Source organism: Bos grunniens, chromosome 11, assembly GCF_055505025.1.
Source record: "Bos grunniens cultivar Pamir isolate PY7600 chromosome 11, Bosgru_T2T1.0, whole genome shotgun sequence".
NCBI lineage: Eukaryota > Metazoa > Chordata > Mammalia > Artiodactyla > Bovidae > Bos > Bos grunniens.
In genome coordinates, this window is record NC_141175.1 from 97,375,188 (window position 1) to 97,397,106 (window position 21,919).

The window sequence follows — 21,919 nt, forward strand, 5'->3', positions numbered from 1 at the left end:
GCCATTTGCTCCTGGCTCGGATGACACGCCTTCTGCAGCCTCTCCCTCTCTGCACCCTGCTGTGCTAGATCTAGGTTAACACCGTCTTAAGTGCTGGTCCCTACCACCGCAGGGATTATAAACCTACCAGAGGGTAACCCCACTCAGGTAACTTCAGATTAAATCTGTGGACTCTGGAGTAGCTAACGCTTACACGTGAAGGTTCTACAGCCCACTATTCTTAAATGACTAAAAATAGTAATGAGGGGAGTACAGGGTACTGTAACATAGGCCGTGGGGACTGATTTGGGTGTAGAAATTCCACCTCTGGTTCCTGAGGAATTACTTTGTAGTAGTGTCCCAACCTGTCTTGTGTTTAGCCTGGCTCCTGGGATTGAAGAGGAAGTGACATCTAGGCTCCCTGCTTTCTATTGCTTTTCCTGTTTCTCCTGGGATCCAACACTAAAGTCTTACTCCCAGGATTTAGCTGCTAGCGTCTAGCCCTGAGATGTCCTTACTGATGGGGAACTGTGCCTGAGCCTCCCAAGGATGCTGACTTCCAGGTTTCAAGCTGTGATTATGCCCTTTACTCTGGATTCCAGGCAATTGGAGTAGTTATCTTGGATTGGCTTTTCAAGTCCAGGCTCTCTGTAGCTTGTGGTTCTCAGATATGCTTTCTTCCAAGCTCCCAATTAAGCTTTTAAAATATGCATTTCTAAATGTCTGGGCTTCTTCAGACAGAGATGGGGAGCTCTGACTAGCTTCTGATGAGGGTCCTTAGGATTCAGAACTGGTCCCCAGGCAGGAAAGAAAAGATAAGTGCCAGCGAGGATGCTGGTGCTGCCTCAGAGCAAGCCAGGCCTGTTGGTTTCCTACCAAGTAAGCATCAGGGCTAGGTCCTCCTCCCCACAGTGTGCTTAGCAGCTGAGCTGTCTGGGTTGGAAATACTCCAGGCCGAAGAGGGGGCTCCAAGCTCTCCAGGCTGTTGAGGCTGCTGCTGGGCAATTCCATGGTCTGAACCTCATTACATGCACCTGGGTAAAGCAGGAGGGGAAGGCAGGTGGCTAGCGAGGGGGACACTAAAGCCAGATTGAGGATAGGAATGGGTTACGAATAATGAGCTGGGGCGAAGAGAGCCTGGAGCTGGGGAGGGAGAGTGACTCACAGCAACGGGGAAGCCTCCTGTGGACTTGAGTCTTGGGCAGGGGCTGCTGCAACAGACACAACAGGGCCCCATCCAGCCGCTGGAAGATGCTGAGCATGAACAGAGTCTGGCGAAGTTCTGGGGACAGGCCCCACTGCTCCTCCTCCAGCAAGTCCCTGACCACTCCAAAGTCTTGTCTGAGCTGCAGCGCCCCCTGCAGGCTGAAGGCCAAGATACAGTGTGGCCACCTGACCTTCCTGTCTCTCCAAACTGCTCTTCCCCACCATTCCCCTCCCTTTTTTCAGCTCTGTTCATCGCCCTGCCACTTCCTTCTTTTCTTCTCACCTGAACCGGATCCCATGAGAGAGGATGTGGTCAAGCCAGGCACCCAGGATGGCGGTCAGCGCCTGGCTCAGGGCAGGGGCCTGGGCTTGGGGTGGCAGTCCGTGCAGTCCTTGCAACACAGGCTCCAGTACCCTGCGGACCACCAACCCAGCATACTCACTAGGAATGCTGGGAAGTTCTGGAGTGAGAGAAGAGAAAGGACAGGATATGAGGTTAGGGAGATCCCTCCAGCCCCTAATGGAGCATTTGGGGGAAGAGGGTAGGATTTCAGGGTGTGGGGACAAAGAAGGTGAGGACAATGATGGAGGTAGAGAGGTGGAGCCCCTCAAGGACACAGAGGGGCTTGGATACTGTTACCCTGGGAAGCCTGGGAGGGAATGCCATGATGAGTTACCAGGACACAGACGATGCCTCCAGTACCGACCCCGTGGCATGTGGAGTTCAAAGTCCTGTGTGGCTTGTTTATGACATTCTTGAAAAAAGAGACTCAGTGACTCTTCAGGCAGGAGCTATGGGAATAAGGAAAAAGTAAAAGGGCTTGCTTATTCGTGAGGGATTTGTCAAGTCGTACGCTCTTCTAAATCTGAGGTGTTTATTAACCTGGCATCCATAAAGCCCCAGAACAGAACTGTACGCATAATTGTATGGGCTTGGGCATTTTCCGAGGAGAGATGCTATAGCCTTTACTGAGTTTTCCAAAGGCCTGGACTGAGAAAAGATTATGGACAATTGCCCTAAGATTACCCTGCTCTCCTCAGCTTGGTTTAGAAAATGGATATCCTCCAGGTTAATTTTATTCCATAGGAACATTAATAGGAAAAAAAAAGATGGAGACACCCTCACTACCACCAATGTTCAAAAACAAATGCTACAGAAAGGGGTCTGCATGATCTGCAGACAGGCAGCAGCTGAAAAGAGAAAAGTGAATTGTATGATCTTATGTCATCTATGAAAGGAAGGCAAGGACTGCTTGTAGATCAGGAGCAATCAATATAACTTTCTGAGATTTAGGAACCTTTGGAATGTCCTCACACTGAATATTCTTTATAGCCACTTTCATTTCTCCAAAGCATTATAACCCACAAACCAAGAAAAAGTCCATGTGCTGGTTTGGTTTCTCTGGTTTGATAGGTTTTGTTTTTGGATGGGGGAGAAGACAGCAAAAAGAGAGAGGTGTCTACAGCCCATCTTGGAGAAGTACCCCAAGAATTGGGGTGTGTTGTGGCAGGTCTAAAGAAAAGGTGACTGTATGCCTGAAGCCTGAAGAGAGGATGGGACTGGGTTGGGGGGTGGGGGTGGGCAGACTTGGTTGGGGAGGGCCCCTGTGGCTCCTGATACATATTCTGACAACAGCCTATCTAAATCCAAACTCTTCTTCTCTTAGCCCAAACACCAGAACCCCTTTCTCCCTTATATATGATAAAGAAGTTACCCTTTTGCCAACTGACATTTGTTAGGAAATTCTGGACTCAACACTCAGGAAATACAAGGTCACACTCTGAGACAGTTTTTTCTATGAGACATTACAGTCCAGCTGAGGAGAAAATTCACATCTGATTCTTCTTTTTCGTCCCAGTGATGTATGTAGTTGAAAGTGCAGAACAGATGCAGCAGTGGAGCAAGGCACGAAACTAGACGGCGTTGCATTCACATGGTGAGCATGCTGTCCCTGCCCCTTTTGCTCTGTTCTCACTGCAACTACCAAGAGTTGGACCTTTCTCGTATTATGTCTCCCCACTTCCCTTCTATCTTGACTGCTATAGCTAGATCAAACTCTTATCACTTACAACTTACAATGGCTCCCTATCACTTAAGAGATAAAGTCTAAAATCTGTGGGCTGCCCTCCACATCTTGATGACAACTTACTCCTCCACAATCCTCCGCCCCTACTCTTGACATGTGCATGCTAGGGCAAGTATATGCCCATGTACATGCACACACACACAAAGGGAGCTTTTGCTTTGGTCAGGCCATTTCCCCACTACTCCCCCAAGGAACTGTGAACTCCCCACCTCCAGTAACCCCTGCTGCTCCTCTGAGGCTACCCATCTACCAGCTTGAGCCACAGGCCCTGTATGGAGCTTCTGTTACCACATGCTCACCAAAGCCTTCCCTCCCCAGAGCTCCCACAATCATCACTGCCCAACCCTACTCATGAAGAGTCTTCTGGGACATGTTGAATTGAGAGAGGACATGGGAGTAAATTGATGTAGAAATGCCCAACAGGCAGATGCAGATGGTGGGTTAGGGCTAAAGTGTGAGGGTTCACAGCACCTTGGTGCAGAGAGAGGAGCAGGGGGCCAGGGACTAAACACAACCATGCCCCTATATTCAGGGCAAAGAGACATCTGGGTAGGAACAGAAAACAAAAAGCAGAGAGACATCATCCACAATAGGAACAGATAGAGTGTAAGATGGAGAAAGATTAAAATACAAGAGTTTAATTCATAAATTTAGAGGGAAATAATCAAATATTAGAAGAAACAGCCAAAAATGTATGAAAATCACCACTGTAGAACAGGGATTAGAAGTCGAGGTGGAAGCAAAGTGCTATTTTTTCATTACAAGCCTTCTAGAATAATATTTTGAGTTTTAATAAAAATACAAGTTGTACTTTTACCAAAAAAAAAAAAAGAAACATTCTATCAAAAACTAGTAAATAAAGTCAATCATTTATCTTGCTTATTCTCTACAAAATATACCTCAAAGTAACCAAATAATTTTTGAGGCAAGTTTCACTTGGGACTTCCCAGGTGGTCTAGTGGTTGAATCCACTTTCCAATGCAGGGGACCCCGGTTCAGTTCCTGGTCAGGGAACTTAAGAGCCCACATGCAGGGGGCACCTGAGCCCCCACACTCTGGCGCCCATGCACAATGAAAGATCTCACATACTTCAACGAGGATTGCACATGCCACAACTAAGACTCAGCCAAATAAGTAAATTAAAAAATTTAAAGTTTCACTTTGTAAGAGTAATCTGATTACTAATGAAGAAAGGATGACAGAATTAGAATGTCACCACCTTGCACCCTCTAATGAAATAATGGATATAGACAGTGATCATCAGTGGCTGTTAAAGTCACAACAGGAGAGCCTGACATAGGAGTTGGGGGTTGGGATATACAAACAAAAGAAATTGACCATGAGTTGATTGTTATTAAGGCCTCAGTGGTAGGAATATGGAGGTCCATTATATTCTTCTACTTCTGTATTCTAAAAAAAATTTCCATAATGAGAGGACAAAAAGTGGATTTAGTGGCAGTCCACACAAGAAGATACATTCGTTCAGTGGCAATTCCAAGGCACTTGAGTTGTTCTACCACCATCACAACCACCCCAACCCCCAAGCTGGTGCCTCTCCTTACCTGGATCTGCACAGTCAGCTTCCGGATCTCCAGGCCCAGCTGCTGCTCCACATCCAGAGCCAAGCTTTCCTCTGAGGCCAGGTGAGACAAAGCTTCTGCCTCCTGCAGTAGAGGCTTTGATAGAAACAGAGTCAGCTCTGAGCCCACCGCAGGATGCTCCCCACGTGTTCCCTAGCTACTCACAGGTAAGTCCTTCTGGATCAGGAGCAGGAAGGAACCTGGGGCCCACGCTGCCAGATGCTGCTGAGTTCTGCTCCAAAACCAGAGCAAGGTAGTCTGCAGGGTACAGAGCCCCAGGGCAAGGGGTGCAGGACCTGAGGAGAGGAGGGACAGAATATCTGAAGGGATATGGAGCACCTTTGGGAAGAGGCAGGTTTCAGAACAGAATAAGGAATAAAGGGGGTATCCTCAGTGTTCTCCTATCCCCCCCATCCCCAGCACCTTGTCTCACCTGGTGGCCTGCAGAGGAGGAGTCCTGACCTGGGCTCCCGGAGGGCATCCAAGAGAGGAGGGAAGAGCTGTTGTAAAAGTTTGGTGGTACAGGAGGATGAGGGAAGGCTGCTCTGATTTCCACTAGCAGATCCCAGGACCTGGCAGAAGCCTGAAGATGAGGGGTATGGTTTGATAAGGAAGGGGCAATCTGGGGCTTGTGTCACTGCCATTACCCCTTCCTCCTCACCTTGATCCCAGCTCCAAATAAGAGATTGATGAGTTAGGTTGCGACACAAAGAAGCCAGCTCCTTCTCACACTCCTGAGGCAGTGATGCTAGTGGAAGAAATGACTCTGGAGCCTGAAAACAAGGTCTCTCTTTTCCACAGCCACTGCCCCCACTCAATGATGGGGGAAGAGGGGAAGTTTCTCCCAAGACTCAAGGCTGGCATGGAAAGCAAGACCTTGCCTTGAAAGCTAAGAAGCTTACAACCTGAACCCCCAGGGCTTGGGTGGGGTGGGGGATGTTCCTTCTAAAGGGCCTGCTTTTGTAGTCTTGTGGCAGGTGAGTGAGGTGTATACGGAAGTAAAAGACTCCAGCCTTCCCAAACACCCACCCAGGCCCATCACTCACCCTGACCCAGTGCCTGACTCAGTTGCTGTGCCGCTGCCCTGGAGTCCCTCCAGGGTCCTAGACTTAAGTCCAGGCTCTGAGCACAGGCTGCCCACAGCAGGGTCCAGTACTGGCTCCACAAAGCTCCGGCCCCTCCAAGCCCCAGTTCACTGCTGGCTGAACCTGTCACGCCCCCCAACAGGCCCAGTAGCCCTGGCAACAGCTCCCGCTCCTCTTGGCACCGTCTGAGGAGCTGGTCCCTCAAGCCAGATCCCCTGAGCGCCTCATCCAGCCAATCTGCCACCTGGCAACCCCGCTCCCGCGTCAGGAGGCGGAGCACACGGCCGGGGGGATACGGGCGCGCTGATGCTGGGACTTGGCTGAAGACTTTCCCCTGCAGCTGGTGGTACGACGGAAGTGCCAGCAGCAGATCGGCGAGTTGGGACGACAGGGCTGGGGTGGCGGGCGCCCGGCCCAGAGCCCGAAGCCGCATCTCGACAGTAGCATCCAAGCGCTGGGCTGCTAGTCCGACGGGGCGTGCCAGGAGTAGCGGGTGGGGCATCTCCAGAAGCCTGCTTCGCAGGATCGCCCCTCCGGAAAGGTGCTGTAGCAGGTCGCGGCACAGCTGAAGCAAGAGGCCGTGGCTGGGAGATGGAGCGCCGGGACTCAGGATCCTCAGGAAGCGCACGGCCGCCTGTAGGTGGAGGGCGCAATCCCGCGCTTGGAGGAGCTGCTCCCGCTCGCGCTGCAGCCGCAGCAACACAGCCCTGAGACGCCGTAGCGCCGGAGGAATCAGGCCGCCAGCGGCCAGCTCCCGCCCCCAGTCTACAGCGCCAGCTTCACTGTGCTCTCCTGCGTCCGCCGGCGCCACCCACCACGGCTGCTCTTTCGGAGCCCCGTCAGGCCGAGGGTCCTGGCAGAGGATGCTCCGGGCGACCGGCAGCCCTGGCCAGCCACGAACGTCCCGCTTTTTCTGCCACTGCTCCTCCTCGGCGCCCCCGGGCTGCGCCCATAACGGCGGCACGGCAGCCAGCGGAGGCAGAAGGCCACTACAGCGAGACGCTTGGGCCATGGGACACCGTGTCCGGAACCAGCCTAACGATTCCCACCACCCCGCACTGCCCAACGCCCGCCACAGCGGCGGCTCCGCCCTATCCCCGGAGCCTTCAGCTCTTGCCAGGGTGCCGCCGGGTCCGTCATGGACTCTCTGACGCTCCGTAAGCACATGCTTCCGCCCTCGACAAAGATGGCTGCATACTCCGTCTCACTTCGCCCTTGGCCGGTATCAAATACCCTACTGTCTTTCATTCTCGCGTCACTGTTGACGGGGATGGTGCCGATTCCGAAGACTGTGGGCTAGTCAAGTTAGGTAAACAGGTGAGACAAGACCAGAGGGGGTCCAGGAGGGCTCCGCTTGGATCTGTTTTCAGTGGGATTTTGTGCTTCGCTAGGCGAGCAGAGGGCTCCGACGCGCTACCGCTTTAGTTTGCTGTAGGCTTTCCTCTGCGGCCTGGCTGCCCGCTGGGGGTCGCTGCTGTCTCCAAACACTGCAGGGTATTCGGTGCTGAGGGCTGCGGCGCCGCCGAGGTAAAAAGGACTCCATGGGAATTCCCTGGCTGTCCTGTGGTGCTCTCCCGGGTCTTTGGAGAGGAGTGACTGTGGGGCTTTGGAGAAGGCAATGGCAAGCCACTCCAATACTCTTGCCTGGAAAATCCCATGGATGGAGGAGCCTGGTAGGCTGCAGTCCATGGGGTCGCTACGAGTCGGACGCGACTGAGCGACTTCACTTTCACTTTTCACTTTCACGCAAGGGAGAAGGAAATGGCAACCCACTCCAGTGTTCTTGCCTGGAGAATCCCAGGGACGGGGGAGCCTGGTGGGCTGCCGTCTAGGGGGTCGCTCTGAGTCGGACACGACTGATGCGACTTAGCAGCAGCAGCAGCAGCAGACTGTGGGGCTTACTGTCAAGCAGCGCGATGCAAGTGGAGGGAGGGTGGGGAGCCAGGGACAACTCGGCAGTAATAAGCGGGCAGGATTGGGCAGAGGAGGGTTGAGGATTGGGGAATGGGTAGTTGAGGATTGGGGATGGCTCAGTGATAAAGAACCCACCTGCCAACACTGGAGACGTGGATTCAATCCCTGGATGGGGAAGATCCCCCGGAGAAGGAAATGGCAGTCCGCTCCAGTATTCTTGTCTGGGAAATCCCATGGCTAGAGGAGCCTGGTGGGCTACAGTCCATGAGGTGACAAAGGAGTCAGACACTACTTCGTGACTAAACAACAAACAACAAGGAGTTGCTTGGGGAAAGATATTATGAACAGAGGGAACAAAGGCGCTAAAGCAAAGAAACCTTAAAAAGAACTTAAGTGAAGTGAGACCTTAGCTATGGGTTTGAGAGAAGAGGCGAGAAGGAGGACAGTAAGTGGCTTGAAAAAATGGCACATGGGTCTGGATGTCCTGAAGTAGGTGGGAGGGCTATTGAGGGAGGGACAGGATCAGATTTGGGAGCACTGAGAAGCTATACTTCCAACTGCTTCCTGGTTATCTCAAAAAGCAACAAATCCAGAAGTTAATTCATCATCTTTGCAGATTCATTGCATTTCCTCTAATCTTGATTAACCACACAAACTTCCTTCCAGTTGCTTTATTCAGAAATCTGAGAACCAGTCTCCATATTCCTCTCTTTTCCTTTACCTCATTTGTGTTCAGTCACAAAATCTACTTCTGAAGTGTCTTTTGGATCAAACCCATTATTTCCAGTCCTGCTTCTGCAGCCACTGCCCTAGTTCAAGAATTCATTATTTCTGACTTGAACAGTTGTAAAGACCTGCCGACTAAACATTTCACGCCTAGACTCATCTCTTTCCCCAGTACTCTTTCATTTGAGCATTTTACTCCCTAGATCAGATCCACTCGCATCACTAACAAGACAAAATCCAAACTCACTAGATCACACAGGGTTCTTCAGGCCCAGCTCCTGGCTGAATCTCAATTACAGTAGCCGCCTCACCCATCTGGGCACATTCAGTGTACACTTGTTGAGCACCAACTATGTACTGCACACTGTTTTAGGCACTGGGAAGAAAGCATTAAGCCAAACAGACAAAAATCCCTCTATTCATTGAATCAGGAGTGTCCAGTGGGGGCAGCCAGTTAACAAATAAACAATATGTCAAATATGAGAAGTGTAAAGAAAGATAAAGCAAGAAGGAGGTTAGGGAGCACTGAGGAGAAGTGAGAGGTTTCACTTTTTAAATGGAGTGGTCAGAGAAGTCCTCCCTGGAAGATTTAAATAGGGATCTGAAGGGGGTGAAGGACTGAGCCATTCACTGGGGAAAGAGCATTTAAGGCAAAGGAAATCACACATACAAAAGCTCTGAAATGGGAGCACACTTGGCGCATTGTAGAAACTTCAAAGGAGACTGCTGCAGTTGGAAGAAGATGAAAGGGTAGGAGGTGATTTCCTGAAGAGATTGGGTGGCCAGATCATGTGTGGCCAGGTCATGAATTAAGAGAGTAGCATAGACTGTGTTTTGGGGAGAAATAGAAGGTCAAGGCAGGCCTTTTTCTGTTTGGTTTTAAAGATGGCGTACACTTACTAAACTACTGCACAATTGCACTCGTCTCACACGCTAGTAAAGTAATGCTCAAAATTCTCCAAGCCAGGCTTCAGCAACACATGAACCGGGAACTTCCAGATGTTCAAGCTGGTTTTAGAAAAGGCAGAGGAACCAGAGATCAAATTGCCAACATGTGCTGGATCATCGAAAAAGCAAGAGAGTTCCAGAAAAACATCTATTTCTGCTTTATTGACTATGCCAAAGCCTTTGACTGTGTAGATCACAATAAACTGTGGAAAATTCTGAAAGAGATGGGAATACCAGACCACCTGACCTGCCTCTTGAGAAACCTATATGCAGGTCAGGAAGCAACAGTTAGAACTGGACATGGAACAACAGACTGGTTCCAAATAGGAAAAGGAGTACGTCAAGGCTGTATATTGTCACCCTGCTTATTTAACTTATATGCAGAGTACATCATGAGAAACGCTGGGCTGGAAGAAACACAAGCTGGAATCAGGATTGCCGGGAGAAATATCAATAACCTCAGATATGCAGATGACACCACCCTTATGGCAGAAAGTGAAGAGGAACTCAAAAGCCTCTTGATGAAAGTGAAAGAGGAGAGTGAAAAAGTTGGCTTAAAGCTCAACATTCAGAAAACGAAGATCATGGCATCTGGTCCCATCACTTCATGGGAAATAGATGGGGAAACAGTGTCAGACTTTATTTTGGGGGGCTCCAAAATCACTACAAATGGTGACTGCAGCCATGAAATTAAAAGACGCTTATTCCTTGGAAGAAAAGTTATGACCAACCTAGATAGCATATTCAAAAGCAGAAACATTACTTTGCTAACAAAGGTCTGTCTAGTCAAGGCTATGGTTTTTCCTGTGGTCATGTATGGATGTGAGAGTTGGACTGTGAAGAAAGCTGAGTGCCAAAGAATTGATGCTTTTGAACTGTGGTGTTGGAGAAGACTCTTGAGAGTCCCTTGGACTGCAAGGAGATCCAACAAGTCCATTCTAAAGGATATCAATCCTGGGTGTTCTTTGGAAGGACTGATGCTAAAGCTGAAACTCCAATACTTTGGCCACCTCATGCGAAGAGTTGACTCATTGGAAAAGACTCTGATGCTGGGAGGGATTGGGGGCAGGAGGAGAAGGAGACGACAGAGGATGAGACGGCTGGATGGCATCATCAACTCGATGGACATGAGTTTGAGTGAACTCTGGGAGTTGGTGATGGACAGGGAGGCCTGGTGTGCTGCGATTCATGGGGTCGCAAAGAGTCGGGCACAACTGAGCGACTGAACTGAACTGAACTGAACAGAACACTTACTAAGGAAACAATCCTCATTAGAACCACAGAATGTCCAGGGCAAGCCTTGAAGGGACTTGCCTTATTTTGTGAATGAGTAAGCTGAGGTCCAGAGAAGTTAAATGACTTGTCCAAAATCAAACAGCCGGGCAGTGGCAGAGACAGAACTAAGGTGCAAGCAGCTCTGCTCCAGCACAGTGTTCTCTCCAGCTCTGTGCTGCCTGGCCAGTTAAGAGCAATAAAAACCAATGAATAACAAGCTTTTAAGTTATATACCACAGGCTATGTTAGTGCTGCTTTTTTGAGTGAGGGCAGAGAGAACTGGAGGGGCTTCCCTGGTGGCTCAAGTGGTAAAGAATCTGCCTGCAATGTGGGAGACTCAGGTTTGAACCCTGGGTTGGGAAGATCCCCTGGAGGAGGAAATGGCAACCCACTCCAGTATTCTTGCCTAGAGAATTCCACAGACAGAGGAGCCTGGGGGGCTATGGTCCATGGGGTTGCACAGAGTCAGACACGACTGAGTGACTTAGCACACACACACAAACTGGAGTTGAAAGAGTCTGGAAAGGCTTTAGGCAGAAATGGGATGTGAACTTGAACTTCATCTTGAAGGTAAGGCAAAGTGTGGTGAGAAAGAAGCTCAGAGCCAGAAAGGATTCTAGGACAGCTAGGGGAAGACCCCCAAGGCTGGAAGGAGCCTGGTAGCAGAGGGAGGGCAGCAGCTAAGTAAGGGAAGACTGGAAGAGAAGACTGGAAAGCTTAGCCGGGGGCTTTTTGGAAGGGTCCAAGTCCCAGGCTAGACTCAATCTTGCCTGTGGCCCTGGCATTGGAGGATTACTGGAAAATTTTGAGACAGGGCGTAATTGCTGAGAACTTGGTTTGGGGAAGAAACACATAAAGTGCAGGGAAGGGGCCAACCAGGAACTGTGGCACTCATTTAGGCACTGAGCTAGCCCCAGGGTGGATTATATGGGGATGTTCATACTCAAGGATATGACAGGGGACAGAGCTGGAAGAGCAGGTAAGAGGGCTCCATCTCAGGGGCCTCACTGTGGCTGAGTAGGGACAGGATGCTGAAGAGGGCTGGGCTGAATGCTACCTTCAGCCCTTGGGAAAGCAGGAGAATTAGTGAAGGGAGGCGATAACACCATGAAAGCCAGCAGCGTGTTTTGAGATGCTGAGCAGGGAGAGGTTGGCCTGTCAAATTCTCCAGGCTGGGTAGCTAGTTTGTGGTTGCCGTGGTGGAGAGGTTAACCCAGCCAAGCTCCTTGCCCTGTCTCAGAGTTCCCCACAATACCAGCCTCCCTTCCCCTTCCCATCCCAGGACATAGTGGGTTTTCTTTGATGGAGAAATGATCAAGAAATGATGGCTTGTGGAGAAGGATCCTCCAGGAAGCCAAGCAACCTGCTAAGGAGCTGATGCCTGAGGAGGAGCGTGTGAAAGAGAAAGCAGAGAAGAAAAGACTCTGGAAGAAGGTAGCTGGAGGGCAAAGGAGTGGGAGCCCTGAGGGATTTGGGGGCGGGAGTAGGAAAGAACTGAGGATGGCTGGGGGGCCAGCAGGGCTCAGGGACGGGAGGGTCTCCTGGAGGCCATTTGGTGCAGTGGTTGTAGAGTCACACTCTGCTGCCTGGGCTGGAATCTGCCTGCTTTCTAGGAGCCCTCTGCCTGGTGACTGTCTAATCTGCTTTTTCACATGTAAAATGAGGATGACAACAAAACCTACCTCAGAGAGCTTCAAGATTAAGTGACATAGTGTATGCAAAACTTTTAGCCCAGTAACATGGCATATAGTATATATTGTCCACATGAAGAGCTGGTCTCAAGTTACAAATTTTGTTTGTGGATGTGTGTGGATGTTTAAGTATAGTGCTCAAAATACGTCCTCCTCTTCTTTGTCATTGTTACCACAGCGTCAAAAGGATCAGAAGCGAAGAGAGTACTTGGAGAAGGATGGCAGGGAGTCCAACACGAATGTCTGCAGGCAGATCCCAAGAGCACCAAGTGCCAGGAGGTGGGACTGGAAAAGCAGGCAGCTCAAGCTGATCCCAACTCTAGCTATTCACCTTCCCTTCAGGCCGAGGCCGTTACAGATGGCGATGGGAGACCCCCGTCCAGCTCTGGGAACTCAGCTCAGGGACAGTGTAGTGAGGAAGAAGAAAGAGCCTCCCTCCTTCCCTTCATGGTCTCCGCCTGCCCTCTCCTTCCACTACTCCAGGACATACGTCATCCCTGCCCTTCCTTAACTTTCCTTTCTGCTCACAAGACTCACTGGATCTATCTGTTAATAGTACTTTTGTGTCTCTGGCTTTCAGCAAGGTTGGAGATTGACCCCTCAATGCCCACAGAGAAAAGGGACTAAGTCATTAGCCCCAAGGCAGAAGCCTGGGTCTCCAAGAAAAGATGAACCGGGAGGAAGGAAGTACTCCAAAAGAAGAGAGCCCTAGGCAGAGTCATAAGGCAGAGGTGAGGAGGTGGGCGGAAGAACCTCAGCTAGAACCAGGGGAAGGGGTGCCAGAGGGCTTTGGGAAGAGAGGTGATCTACTAAGGGTTGAGGGCAGTGACTAGTAGAAGGAGTTCTCTGGCCCCAAGGTTGAGACACCAGGGATCAAGATCCATCACTGTCCCCCTGACCCAGGGTAGTTTCCTCTACAGGAAAGTAGGGCTGATTCGATCTTGCAGAACTGTCATGAGGACTCCATGCGTTGCATGATGCAAAGTGTTTGGACAAAGGAGAAGGATTTGGGGAGGCTGAGGCCTTGACTTTGCTTCCCATCCCTAGGTTATCTCCAGGACTGCTGGCAGCTGCCTTACAATAGAGCCAGGAGCTGGCAAGTGAGATTCTTTCTCCTTCCTCACCCATCCCTCCCTAGGATAGCCCCATCTGAACTTCCCACTCTCCCTTCTCCCCAGAGTTGGGTACCAGCTTTGCTCAAAATGGTTTCTACCACAAGGCCATGGTCCTTTTCACCTGAGTCTTGAAGCTCAACCCCCAGGACCACTAGTAGGTGGGGGGTGGGGGTGGCCTTTGTGCTGAGCTATCAGGGCAAGGTGGGGTGCCAAGGACCCAGACTTTGGCCCACTTTATTTTTTATCAGGTTATTTGGAAATTGCTCATTCTGCAGTGAATGGCTGGATCAGCCGGTGTGAGCCCTGACTGATGTAGCCCCTGGGGCCTCTTCCGCCTGGGCAAGGCCTTGATGGTACTGCAGGTAATGGGTCTGAGGTTGGAAGCAGAAGAGGAATTTGGGTGGGATGGGGTGGGGATCAGGTGTACATTGACATTTTCTAGTTAAGCTATTACCAAAATGTGCTAGTGGTACTAGGAGCTGGAGCCAGTTTGAGAAAAGGGAAGTTTTAACATTCCTTGACTTCGCTGACACCTCAACCTTCTGCTTTCTAATTCCTCTGGGACCAAAGCATTTTGAAGAGGCAGCGGTGTGTTCTGGAGACTCTGAGAGGCGGGTCCCAGCCTGACGCAGTCTGGGAGCTAACATTCCTGCCTCCTGCAAGTCACCCTGGTAAGGGGATCAGGCCCGCTCTTATGCTGAGAGGGCAACAGAGAGAACTGGCCGAGATTGCAATCACAAGTGGTGCTGCTTTCTGCCTCAGACAGGTAAAGGGTACAGGATGCATAGGATAAGGGGGGCATGGGCAGCCCTGCTGGAAGGTGTCCAGTGGCCCCTCTCTCCTTCCTCAGCAGTACCAGCGAAGAGGAATCTCTGGGCTGCCTCCGTCAACTGAATTTCTCCATCCATTTTTCCATGTTGAGCTGGGGCCTTTAAGCCTCTTCTGCAGTTGCCCTGGAAGTACTGCCCCAAGGGCCTCTGGCCTTCTATCTCCACCCTTGCATCATCCCCAACCTGAGCCAGTCTGGTCCTTCCCCCAGACTCAGAGCAGAAGACCCGGTCCTCTCCACCTCCAGGACTCCTCAGAGGGCTGGGGCATCCTGGAACTTGGGCCCCAGCATCTACCTCACACCAGATGAAGGAGAACCTGTCCCTGATAAGGCAGGGCCATGTGTGCATCCCACGGGGATAAAGGACACGGTGTAGGAGCAGTTCATTGCACGTTGTGAGACCTGTACTCTAAAACCATGGATGGGAACAGGCTGGCAGTCATACCTCTTGACACAGAGACAGTCATACCTCTTGACACAGAGTGAATGCAGGGCTCCTTTCTCTGCATCCACTGAAATAGCCTTTCTTTGGTTTTTAAGCAGATGGCTTCTGGGAGCAGTAAGGAAAAATAAAATCCCCCAAGGCTCAAGAAGAGATCTATACAAAAATTCAGATTCTGAGACTATAACAGACCTGTCTGTAGGGGCATCTGAAGCTTGCTCTTGGTCTTGGGGAACTCACCAGCCAGAGCTCTGTGCTCAGGAATGGGGTCACAGTGATGAATAAGGCCTAAGTCTTGATCTGCAGCTTGATGGAAGCCCACTTCTTCCTAATCCCAGTTCTTACCCTGTCCTCTCCAGCCTCAGTTCTCATACCTTGCTTCCTGTCCACACTTCTACGCATATTCTGACCTCTCCTTTGTCCAGTGGTTCTGATGCTCACCTCCTTCCACTGCTAGAAGATTCACCAAGGGTATGCATTTGGGAAGCCCCTTACCAGCCCCTTCCTGGAGCTGGCAGAATCCATACATCTCCATATACCCCACCTACTGGCTCTCACGCTGATGGAGCCTCAGCAGATACACAGGCTTCTGCTCCTTTGGTTTTACTCTTTCTCCACTCCAGCGCTGGGCATTGTAACCAGCATTTCCCCCATGTGAATTTACTTCGTTTTTCTACCCAGGATCACTGCCCCTAAAAAAAACTAAAATTCTCTAATTTCTCTATAAGAAACACGACCTCCTTCTAGTTTTTCCTCTAAGATCTTGACAGCTCCTCCTGGCTGGTTCCTCCCTGGCTCTGCTTGGGACTCTCAGTTCATTAAAATGTGGATCTGCAGGCCTCCCAGAATGCTTTTCTTTGGAGAACGGTTTATCAGGATAAATGACTCTTGCTGCCCTATGGGTCTTACTCAACACCATTTGTACCTAGAGATAGGTGGCTCTGAGACACCTCCTTTGTTTAAGGCCTTCCCAGATTCTTTTGTTTACAGTTGCAGGCCTCTTAAATACTGTATGGCGGAATGCAGGCTGTCATTACAAGTTGTGTCGCCTTGGGCAGATTTCTTAACACCTGTGCGTCAGTTTCCTCTTCTGTACAATGTGGGCAATCCCTACCTCACAGGGCTGCTATGAGGGCTGAAAGAGAAAGTGTGAGAAAATACCTACCAAAAGTCTGGAACATAGTGAGTGTTCAATAAACTGATTTTTATCTGAAATTGTCCTACACATTCATGATTCCGACACCAGAAAGAGAGGGCTGTAACTGAACTGCCACTTATCTCACAAAGTGCCGGAGTTTGTGGGACTGAGGTTCGCAAAGCACGTCCCCTGTGCCAGTAGCATCAGTGTCGCCTGGCAACTTTTCACAAATGCAAATTCTCAGGCCCACCCTAGGCCTTCTGAATCAGAAACTAAGAGTAGGGCGCAACAGTTTATGTTTCAGTAAGCCCTCCAGGTGATTCTGAGGCATCCTGATATTTGAGAAGGTCTGTTCTTGGACCTGGGCTTCCCTGGTGGTTCCGAGGTAAAGAATCTGCCTGAAATGCGGGAGACATTTGATCCCTGGGTTGGGAAGATCCCCTGGAGGAGGGCATGGCAACCTACTCAAGTACCCTTGCCTAGAGAATCCCATGGACAGAGGAGCCTGGTGCGCTACAGCCCATAGGATCACACAGAGTCAGACATGATTGAAGTGACTCAGCAGCAGCAGCAGCAGCAGCAGCTCTAGGACCTAGGAGAGGAGACACCCATCCAAGAGGCTATTTTGGTGTTACAGGTTTGAGTTTTGTTTATTCAAGGCTTGATTATAAGAGGTGGCAGCCCTGGGCTTCTAAATTCTATTTAGGAAGCCTTAAGTAGAGGAGGGTTCTAGCCTCTCAAAAGCAATGTCCCCTCCCCAGTGCCTCTTAGACTGTCCTAGGCTTGAATCTTCCCCAAGAGCCATAGGACTCCTGACACCTTGCCTCCACTTTATCCCACACTCACACTGCTAACTGGTAGGGTTCTGACCCAGTGCCTTAAACAAAGCAGAATGACCGAACATCGTGGTTTTCCTGAGACAGGGATTTCCAAAGGTGTGGAACTTTCTGTGCTAAAACTGGGAAAGTCCTAGGCAAACACGAATGAGTTGGTCATTCCAATTTAAAGTTTCCAGAAAGGCAGACTTTAGAAGAGCATGAAGGGAATACAGAAGGGATCCTGAACAGGAACCAGGGGAGGTATGTGTGTGTTGTATATGTGTACTGAAGAGGCAACACAGGTGCAAAGAATACTTTTTGTACATGATAGATGACAGGTTCTTAGCTCTATACTAGTTAGTAGTCATTATCTGTTCCAGTCAATGATGGGGAAGCAGGAAGGCACCTAACCAAGAACCAGGATGGCCAGCTCAGGGAAGACCTGCACTCCCTCCCCATCACATGTGGGAGGATGATTAATCAGCAGCCTTAGAAATTATCTCAGGAAAGCCTGCTGGAGGAGGTGGGCTGGGCTCTCTACCCGGCAAGCAGCTACCCCAAGCTCTGCCTCAGAGTGTAGGATCAGTCCTCCCCACCGTCCCGGGGCCACCACCATCATCCTGGTGGGGACATTTTCCCACCAGCGCAAGGTGGGGTGGAGGTCCCAGAAGCAGGGGTACGTCACCTCTCCCAGCACTTATCACTTTGCCTGGGTCTCAGTGTAGGACTCTCCTGGGGAAAAAGACAAAAGTCGGGACCCTATTAACAAATGGCCTCAGGGTGGGGAAGGAGGAGAGGCAGGTGGGACGCTGTCACTCTGGCACCAGTCTGTTAGGTGCAAGGTCTGCCAGGCGGCGGCGGATCAAACCCCGAGTGGCGTTCTGGAACTAAGGCGACCTCTGAAGAGAAGTGACGTGAAAGTCGCTTAGTTGTGTCCAGCTCTTTGAGACCTCATGAACTATACAGTCCATGGAATTCTCCAGGCCAGAATACTGGAGTAGGGATAGCTTTTCCCTTCCTTGGGGAATCTTCCCAACCCAGGAATAAAATCGGGGTCTCTCGCATTGCAGGTGGATTCTTTACCAGTTGAGCCACCAGGGAAGCCCAAGAATACTGGAGTTGGTAGCCTATCCCTTCGCCAGCGGATCTTCCCGACCCAGGAATCGAACCTGTGTCTCCTGCATTGCAGGCGGGTTCTTTACCAGCTGAGCTACCAGGGAAGCCCCAAGGCGGGGGCTAAAGGAGGGGTTGGCAGCTATCAGAGTCCAGTGCCCTTCCCCTCACCCAGCGTCCCTGGAGCAGAAAGCTGACAAGCACCAGATCTGAAGGCTGGCTGGATGCCTGGGTCTACATCCTGATTTAGGGGTTCTTCTTTTGTAAAACGGACATAACCGTATCACCTACCTTATAGGGTTGCTATGAGAGTTAAAGGAAACATCGGATTTACAGCGCTCGGCACAGTGCAAAGCATGGAATCTTCGCAATAATCAGGAGGTTTTGCTCTGGGCGCCAGGATTGAGGAGTGCTGCGAGAAGGCAATGGCACCCCACTCCAGTACTCTTGCCTGGAAAATCCCATGGACGGAGGAGCCTGGTAGGCTGCAGTCCATGGGGTCACTAAGAGTCGGATACGACTGAGCGTCTTCACTTTCACTTTTCACTTTCATGCATTGAAGAAGGAAATGGCAACCCACTCCAGTGTTCTTGCCTGAAGAATCCTAAGGACGGGGGAGCCTGGTGGGCTGCCGTCTATGGGGTCGCAAAGTCGGACACGACTGAAGCGACTTAGCAGCAGCAGCAGCAGCAGCAGCAGCAGCAAAGTCTGGACTTTATTCTCAGCAATCGGGGAAGGTGGGCGTCTGGACTGTGAGCCGGAAGGGGCGCGGATCGACACCCTCCCTCCTACCCCGGAACCCGGACAGGGCGCGGGGGCGCGGAGGTCAGCGCCGCAGAGCCCTCGAGGCAGCTTTGCCTTCAATCGTCCACCTGTATCTCCTCGTCAGAAAGGTGGAGCTCAGAGTCAGGCCGGGCGGGGCCAGGGCCGAGGCCAGGGGCGCCGTCCGGCAGCGCGAGGCGGCACTGGGCTTCTGGGGACAGCGAGCGCAGCGAGGCCAGGTCGGCGCGCATCTCCTCCACGTCGCGCTTGAGCTTGGCGCGCCGGTTCTGGAACCACGTGACGACCTGCGCGTTGGCCAAGCCGAGCCGAGACGCCAGCCCGTCGCGCTCGGACGGCGCCAGGTACTTCTGAAAGACGAAGCGCCGCTCCAGCTCCAGCACCTGCTGCGCGGTGAACGCCGTGCGTGACTTCCGTCGTCTGCGGCCAGCCTGGCCAGAGCCCAGCGCGCCTGGGGCCGCGCGGCCTGCGGGGACAGGGTGGGGGTCAGCCAGGATCCTAGCCTGGGGGAGTCAGACTTCGGTCCTCGAGGAGAAGCGGGCGTGGGGTCAAGTCAGAGAGGGGGGAGGTTTGGTGCGGAGCCAGAAGGCGAACCCGAGCCAGAGCCGCGGACCCTTCCCGAACTTTTCGAGGGGCGACGGTGGTGTTTCAGCCCGGGGGGTGGGGCGCAAAGTGGAGCCGGCCTCAGGGTACCCTTGGGAGGCAGAAGGATGAGGGCATCTCGCGGGGTCGGGGGACTGGGAGGAAGGCGGGACAAGCCAGAGGAGAACGGGCGCACCGTCTGGAGTACAGGGCGGGGACTCTGAGGCCTTCCGGAGCCCTTGCTGGAGCGGACTTGCAGATCAGGCCGGCACCAGTGGCGGGGGCCGACCATGGTCAGAGTAGGGGCAGCCAGCTGGCAGAACCCTAGCCAGCCAGGGTTCTGTAACAGAACCCTGATCATGCCCTGTTTTAAACTCGTGGGTGTCGGGCATTCTGGGCTTATTCGTTTTGGATGACACAAGCACACTCTCTTCGGGCCCAAAAGGGGGAGAGTGGGGTACAAAGGGCGAGGAAAAGCAGAGTCCAGAGTCCCGCGGCCCTTGCGGCTCTAGGGCCCCTCTGCTCCTTCAGCCCTCTCGAGAAGAGAGCAGCTTGGAGCGGAGCTTGGTCACCCGGCGAGGCCCGAGCCTCACCTCCCAGCATTTTCTTTGCGGTCCTAACCCTAGCTCACTTATTTACAGCCTTTTGTCTCCTCTCCGGCCTTTCTCTGTCGCGATTGCTCCGCCTACAGCGAACGGACCCAAGGGTCGCTCAGTTCTCGACAGTCTGGTCCTTTCCCCCGGGGCTGACGGCCTCCAGGAGCGGCAGCGGAGCCTGAGAACTAACGGCGGGGAGGGGAGGAGAGGAAGAGGCAAACCCCGGCACATGGGCCGCGGGCAGGGTGCAGGTTAGGGTAGCGGCCAGGATGAACGAGGGTTCGAGACCAGGAACCTGGAAGAGAGGAATGGGGAGAAGGCCAAGTCACAGTGTGCGACCTCGCCAGAATTATACCTTCAGAGGGCTGCGGTGTGTGCCCGTCAAGTCCGCGGAAAGTTTTACTAGTCAGCTCCTCCAGCGCGCACAGCGGCGACGTGGGACCCTGGTTCGACTCTGGAGGCCGCGACACAGAGGGCCTTCGGGGAATCATGCACGAGCCTAGGATGTCTGCGATGCTGAAGGATGTCAGGGGTGTCCGGGGCTCGGATCCCGAGCTCATGGCCAGCGGGGCTGTGGCGGGCCAGCCGCCTGCCGCGCTCGGCTCCGCAGCTGCCTGGGCCCCAGCGCGGCTCCCGATCTGGGCCCCCCGCCTCGGACCCGCCCCCCGCGCTGGGCCCGAGCCTGTGTGCCCCTCCTCCTGCGCCCCCACCCCCCACCCCAGGTCCGCGGTGGGTCTGGAGCTGGTAGACGTCCCGGCAGCGGTATTTCTACAGGGTGGGGAGGTGCGGAGAGAAACCGGCTGAACTACCCGCCAGGCCGGGCCGCAGGGCTACTCTGCGCTGCCAGACGCGGCCCAGTGCACACTCGGGCTGGGCCCGTCCTGGGCGGCCCCTAGATTCTGTGTACCACAGACTCCCCGCCTAGCCGCAGCTCTGGCTCATAAAGTCGTCGGCAATAAAATTGCCTTCCCTGGCCCCAACGGCTGGGGATTTGCGAAATTTCAAGAAGGAAGAGCAGAGCTGACAGTGGTAGGGTCCCCAGCCTCACCTAGTAAGAACCTCTATCTCCTGACCTGGCCCCCTCGTCCCGCCCCACCCCTGCGGAACTCTCTTAAAGAGGTCCGGCGGCTGGAAGTTATTAGCGCGGCGCTGGGGGCTGGGGGACTGGAGACTTGGAAGGACCGGAGGGCAGGGCGACTGTAACCGGGGATTCTGGGGATGCCACGGGGAAGCAAGCGCAGGTGAGTGGATTCTTCTGGCTCTCTGGCCGAATCCAAGGCCGTCCTGCCACGTCTCAGAGGCCTCGAGGAAGTCTAAACACACGGAGAACCGGCCGGAGACCTGGATCTCAGGAAAGAGAACACAGCAAACCAGAGCTGCTGTTACTGCCCAGGAGGCCAGTGAAGACTGGCCTCCACAGAGGGCCTCCTGATTAGTCTTTCCATCTATCAGTCGATCTGTCTGTCTTTGTCTTCCTATTAAGCTCCTATAGTTGGAGTATGGGTCCTTCAGTCTGGAGAGGCCCAAAAACCACCCAGCATCTGCAACAGTGGGAACCACTCACTGCCCCAGAGCATCAGGGCCACTCACTGTAGAAGAGTAACCTCAAGGGCAGACTTCATCTACCCAACCAGATCTGGAGACAGAACCCCTACAAACCCAACTGCAAATTCTAAGACCAGGGATATTCTTTTCTATTTTATCTGAGTCCCGTCTTCCTTCTCTCCCACACTTATTTTAGTCCTGGGCTCACACCACATCCTTCCACTGTAGGAAGAAGGCAGCTCTGGGACAGCACTGCTCACCAGTGAAGGTTCAACAGGGCAAGGATTTTGTTCATAGGTCACATCACAGAGGCAGAGAAGCCCTGCCACTCCTGGGGAACTCACCATTCCTAGGGAACGCGGGGTTTTCTGTTTTCTTCAAACAGTGCCATGAAGTCCCTCCTGGTCACCTTCTCTGTAGACTTCCTCCCACGATTTGTGCTGTGATCCCCTGAGTCCACCTGTCTGCTC

The 21,919-nt window shown here is 52.4% G+C and overlaps 3 protein-coding genes and 1 long non-coding RNA gene across 6 annotated transcripts; 2 read left to right on the plus strand and 2 right to left on the minus strand.

The window, feature by feature from the left end:
- Nucleotides 1-543: 543 nt before the first annotated feature.
- CCDC142 (coiled-coil domain containing 142) lies at nucleotides 544-7,098 on the minus strand. Of its 3 annotated transcripts, none has more exons than XR_015137322.1 (9): nucleotides 5,899-7,083; nucleotides 5,514-5,600; nucleotides 5,286-5,424; nucleotides 5,018-5,148; nucleotides 4,835-4,948; nucleotides 1,863-1,977; nucleotides 1,469-1,646; nucleotides 1,145-1,344; nucleotides 544-1,013 (listed from the first exon to the last, which is right to left on the minus strand). XR_015137322.1 is itself a non-coding variant. In XM_086327692.1 (9 exons), the coding sequence occupies exons 1-9, from the start codon at nucleotides 6,947-6,949 to the stop codon at nucleotides 757-759; spliced, it is 2,283 nt and encodes a 760-aa protein (XP_086183818.1). In that variant the 5' UTR covers nucleotides 6,950-7,098; the 3' UTR covers nucleotides 544-756. The 3 variants fall into 3 exon arrangements, 2 of the variants coding, with proteins under 2 accessions (XP_086183818.1, XP_086183817.1); XM_086327692.1 differs by having other exon boundaries at nucleotides 5,286-5,435; nucleotides 5,899-7,098; XM_086327691.1 differs by lacking the exon at nucleotides 5,514-5,600 and having other exon boundaries at nucleotides 5,286-5,435; nucleotides 5,899-7,094.
- Nucleotides 7,099-7,118: 20 nt separating this feature from the next.
- LOC147363630 (uncharacterized) lies at nucleotides 7,119-11,033 on the plus strand. The gene is made up of 2 exons (XR_015137328.1): nucleotides 7,119-7,254; nucleotides 9,545-11,033. It is a non-coding gene; the product is annotated as an uncharacterized LOC147363630 (long non-coding RNA).
- A 1,081-nt stretch (nucleotides 11,034-12,114) lies between these two features.
- On the plus strand, nucleotides 12,115-16,092 carry TTC31 (tetratricopeptide repeat domain 31; the record flags this gene model as incomplete). Its single annotated transcript, XM_086327714.1, is given in 12 exon segments — nucleotides 12,115-12,234; nucleotides 12,670-12,760; nucleotides 12,850-12,912; nucleotides 13,020-13,230; nucleotides 13,539-13,591; nucleotides 13,670-13,760; nucleotides 13,855-13,919; nucleotides 13,922-13,968; nucleotides 14,177-14,196; nucleotides 14,198-14,249; nucleotides 14,251-14,277; nucleotides 14,457-16,092. Coding segments are annotated over 12 exon segments (1,128 nt in total), but the record flags the coding sequence as incomplete, so codon positions are not given.
- A 2,605-nt stretch (nucleotides 16,093-18,697) lies between these two features.
- Nucleotides 18,698-20,605, minus strand: LBX2 (ladybird homeobox 2). The gene is made up of 2 exons (XM_086327715.1): nucleotides 20,260-20,605; nucleotides 18,698-19,192 (listed from the first exon to the last, which is right to left on the minus strand). Exons 1-2 carry the CDS (start codon nucleotides 20,462-20,464, stop codon nucleotides 18,807-18,809), a joined length of 591 nt encoding a protein of 196 aa, XP_086183841.1. The 5' UTR covers nucleotides 20,465-20,605; the 3' UTR covers nucleotides 18,698-18,806.
- Nucleotides 20,606-21,919: the final 1,314 nt, after the last annotated feature.

Excerpts from the sequence above, each read along its gene's own strand:
- LBX2 (XM_086327715.1), bottom strand. The coding sequence starts at position 20,464 with ATGAGCTCGGGATCCGAGCCCCGGACACCCCTGACATCCTTCAGCATC. Across the intron at positions 19,193-20,259 it reads CACACCGCAGCCCTCTGAAG|GCCGCGCGGCCCCAGGCGCG; the intron begins GTATAATTCTGG and ends CTGTCCCCGCAG.
- CCDC142 (XM_086327692.1), bottom strand. The coding sequence starts at position 6,949 with ATGGCCCAAGCGTCTCGCTGTAGTGGCCTTCTGCCTCCGCTGGCTGCC. Across the intron at positions 5,436-5,513 it reads TATTTGGAGCTGGGATCAAG|GCTTCTGCCAGGTCCTGGGA; the intron begins GTGAGGAGGAAG and ends CCTCATCTTCAG. Across the intron at positions 5,149-5,285 it reads CCTCCTCTGCAGGCCACCAG|GTCCTGCACCCCTTGCCCTG; the intron begins GTGAGACAAGGT and ends TCCTCTCCTCAG.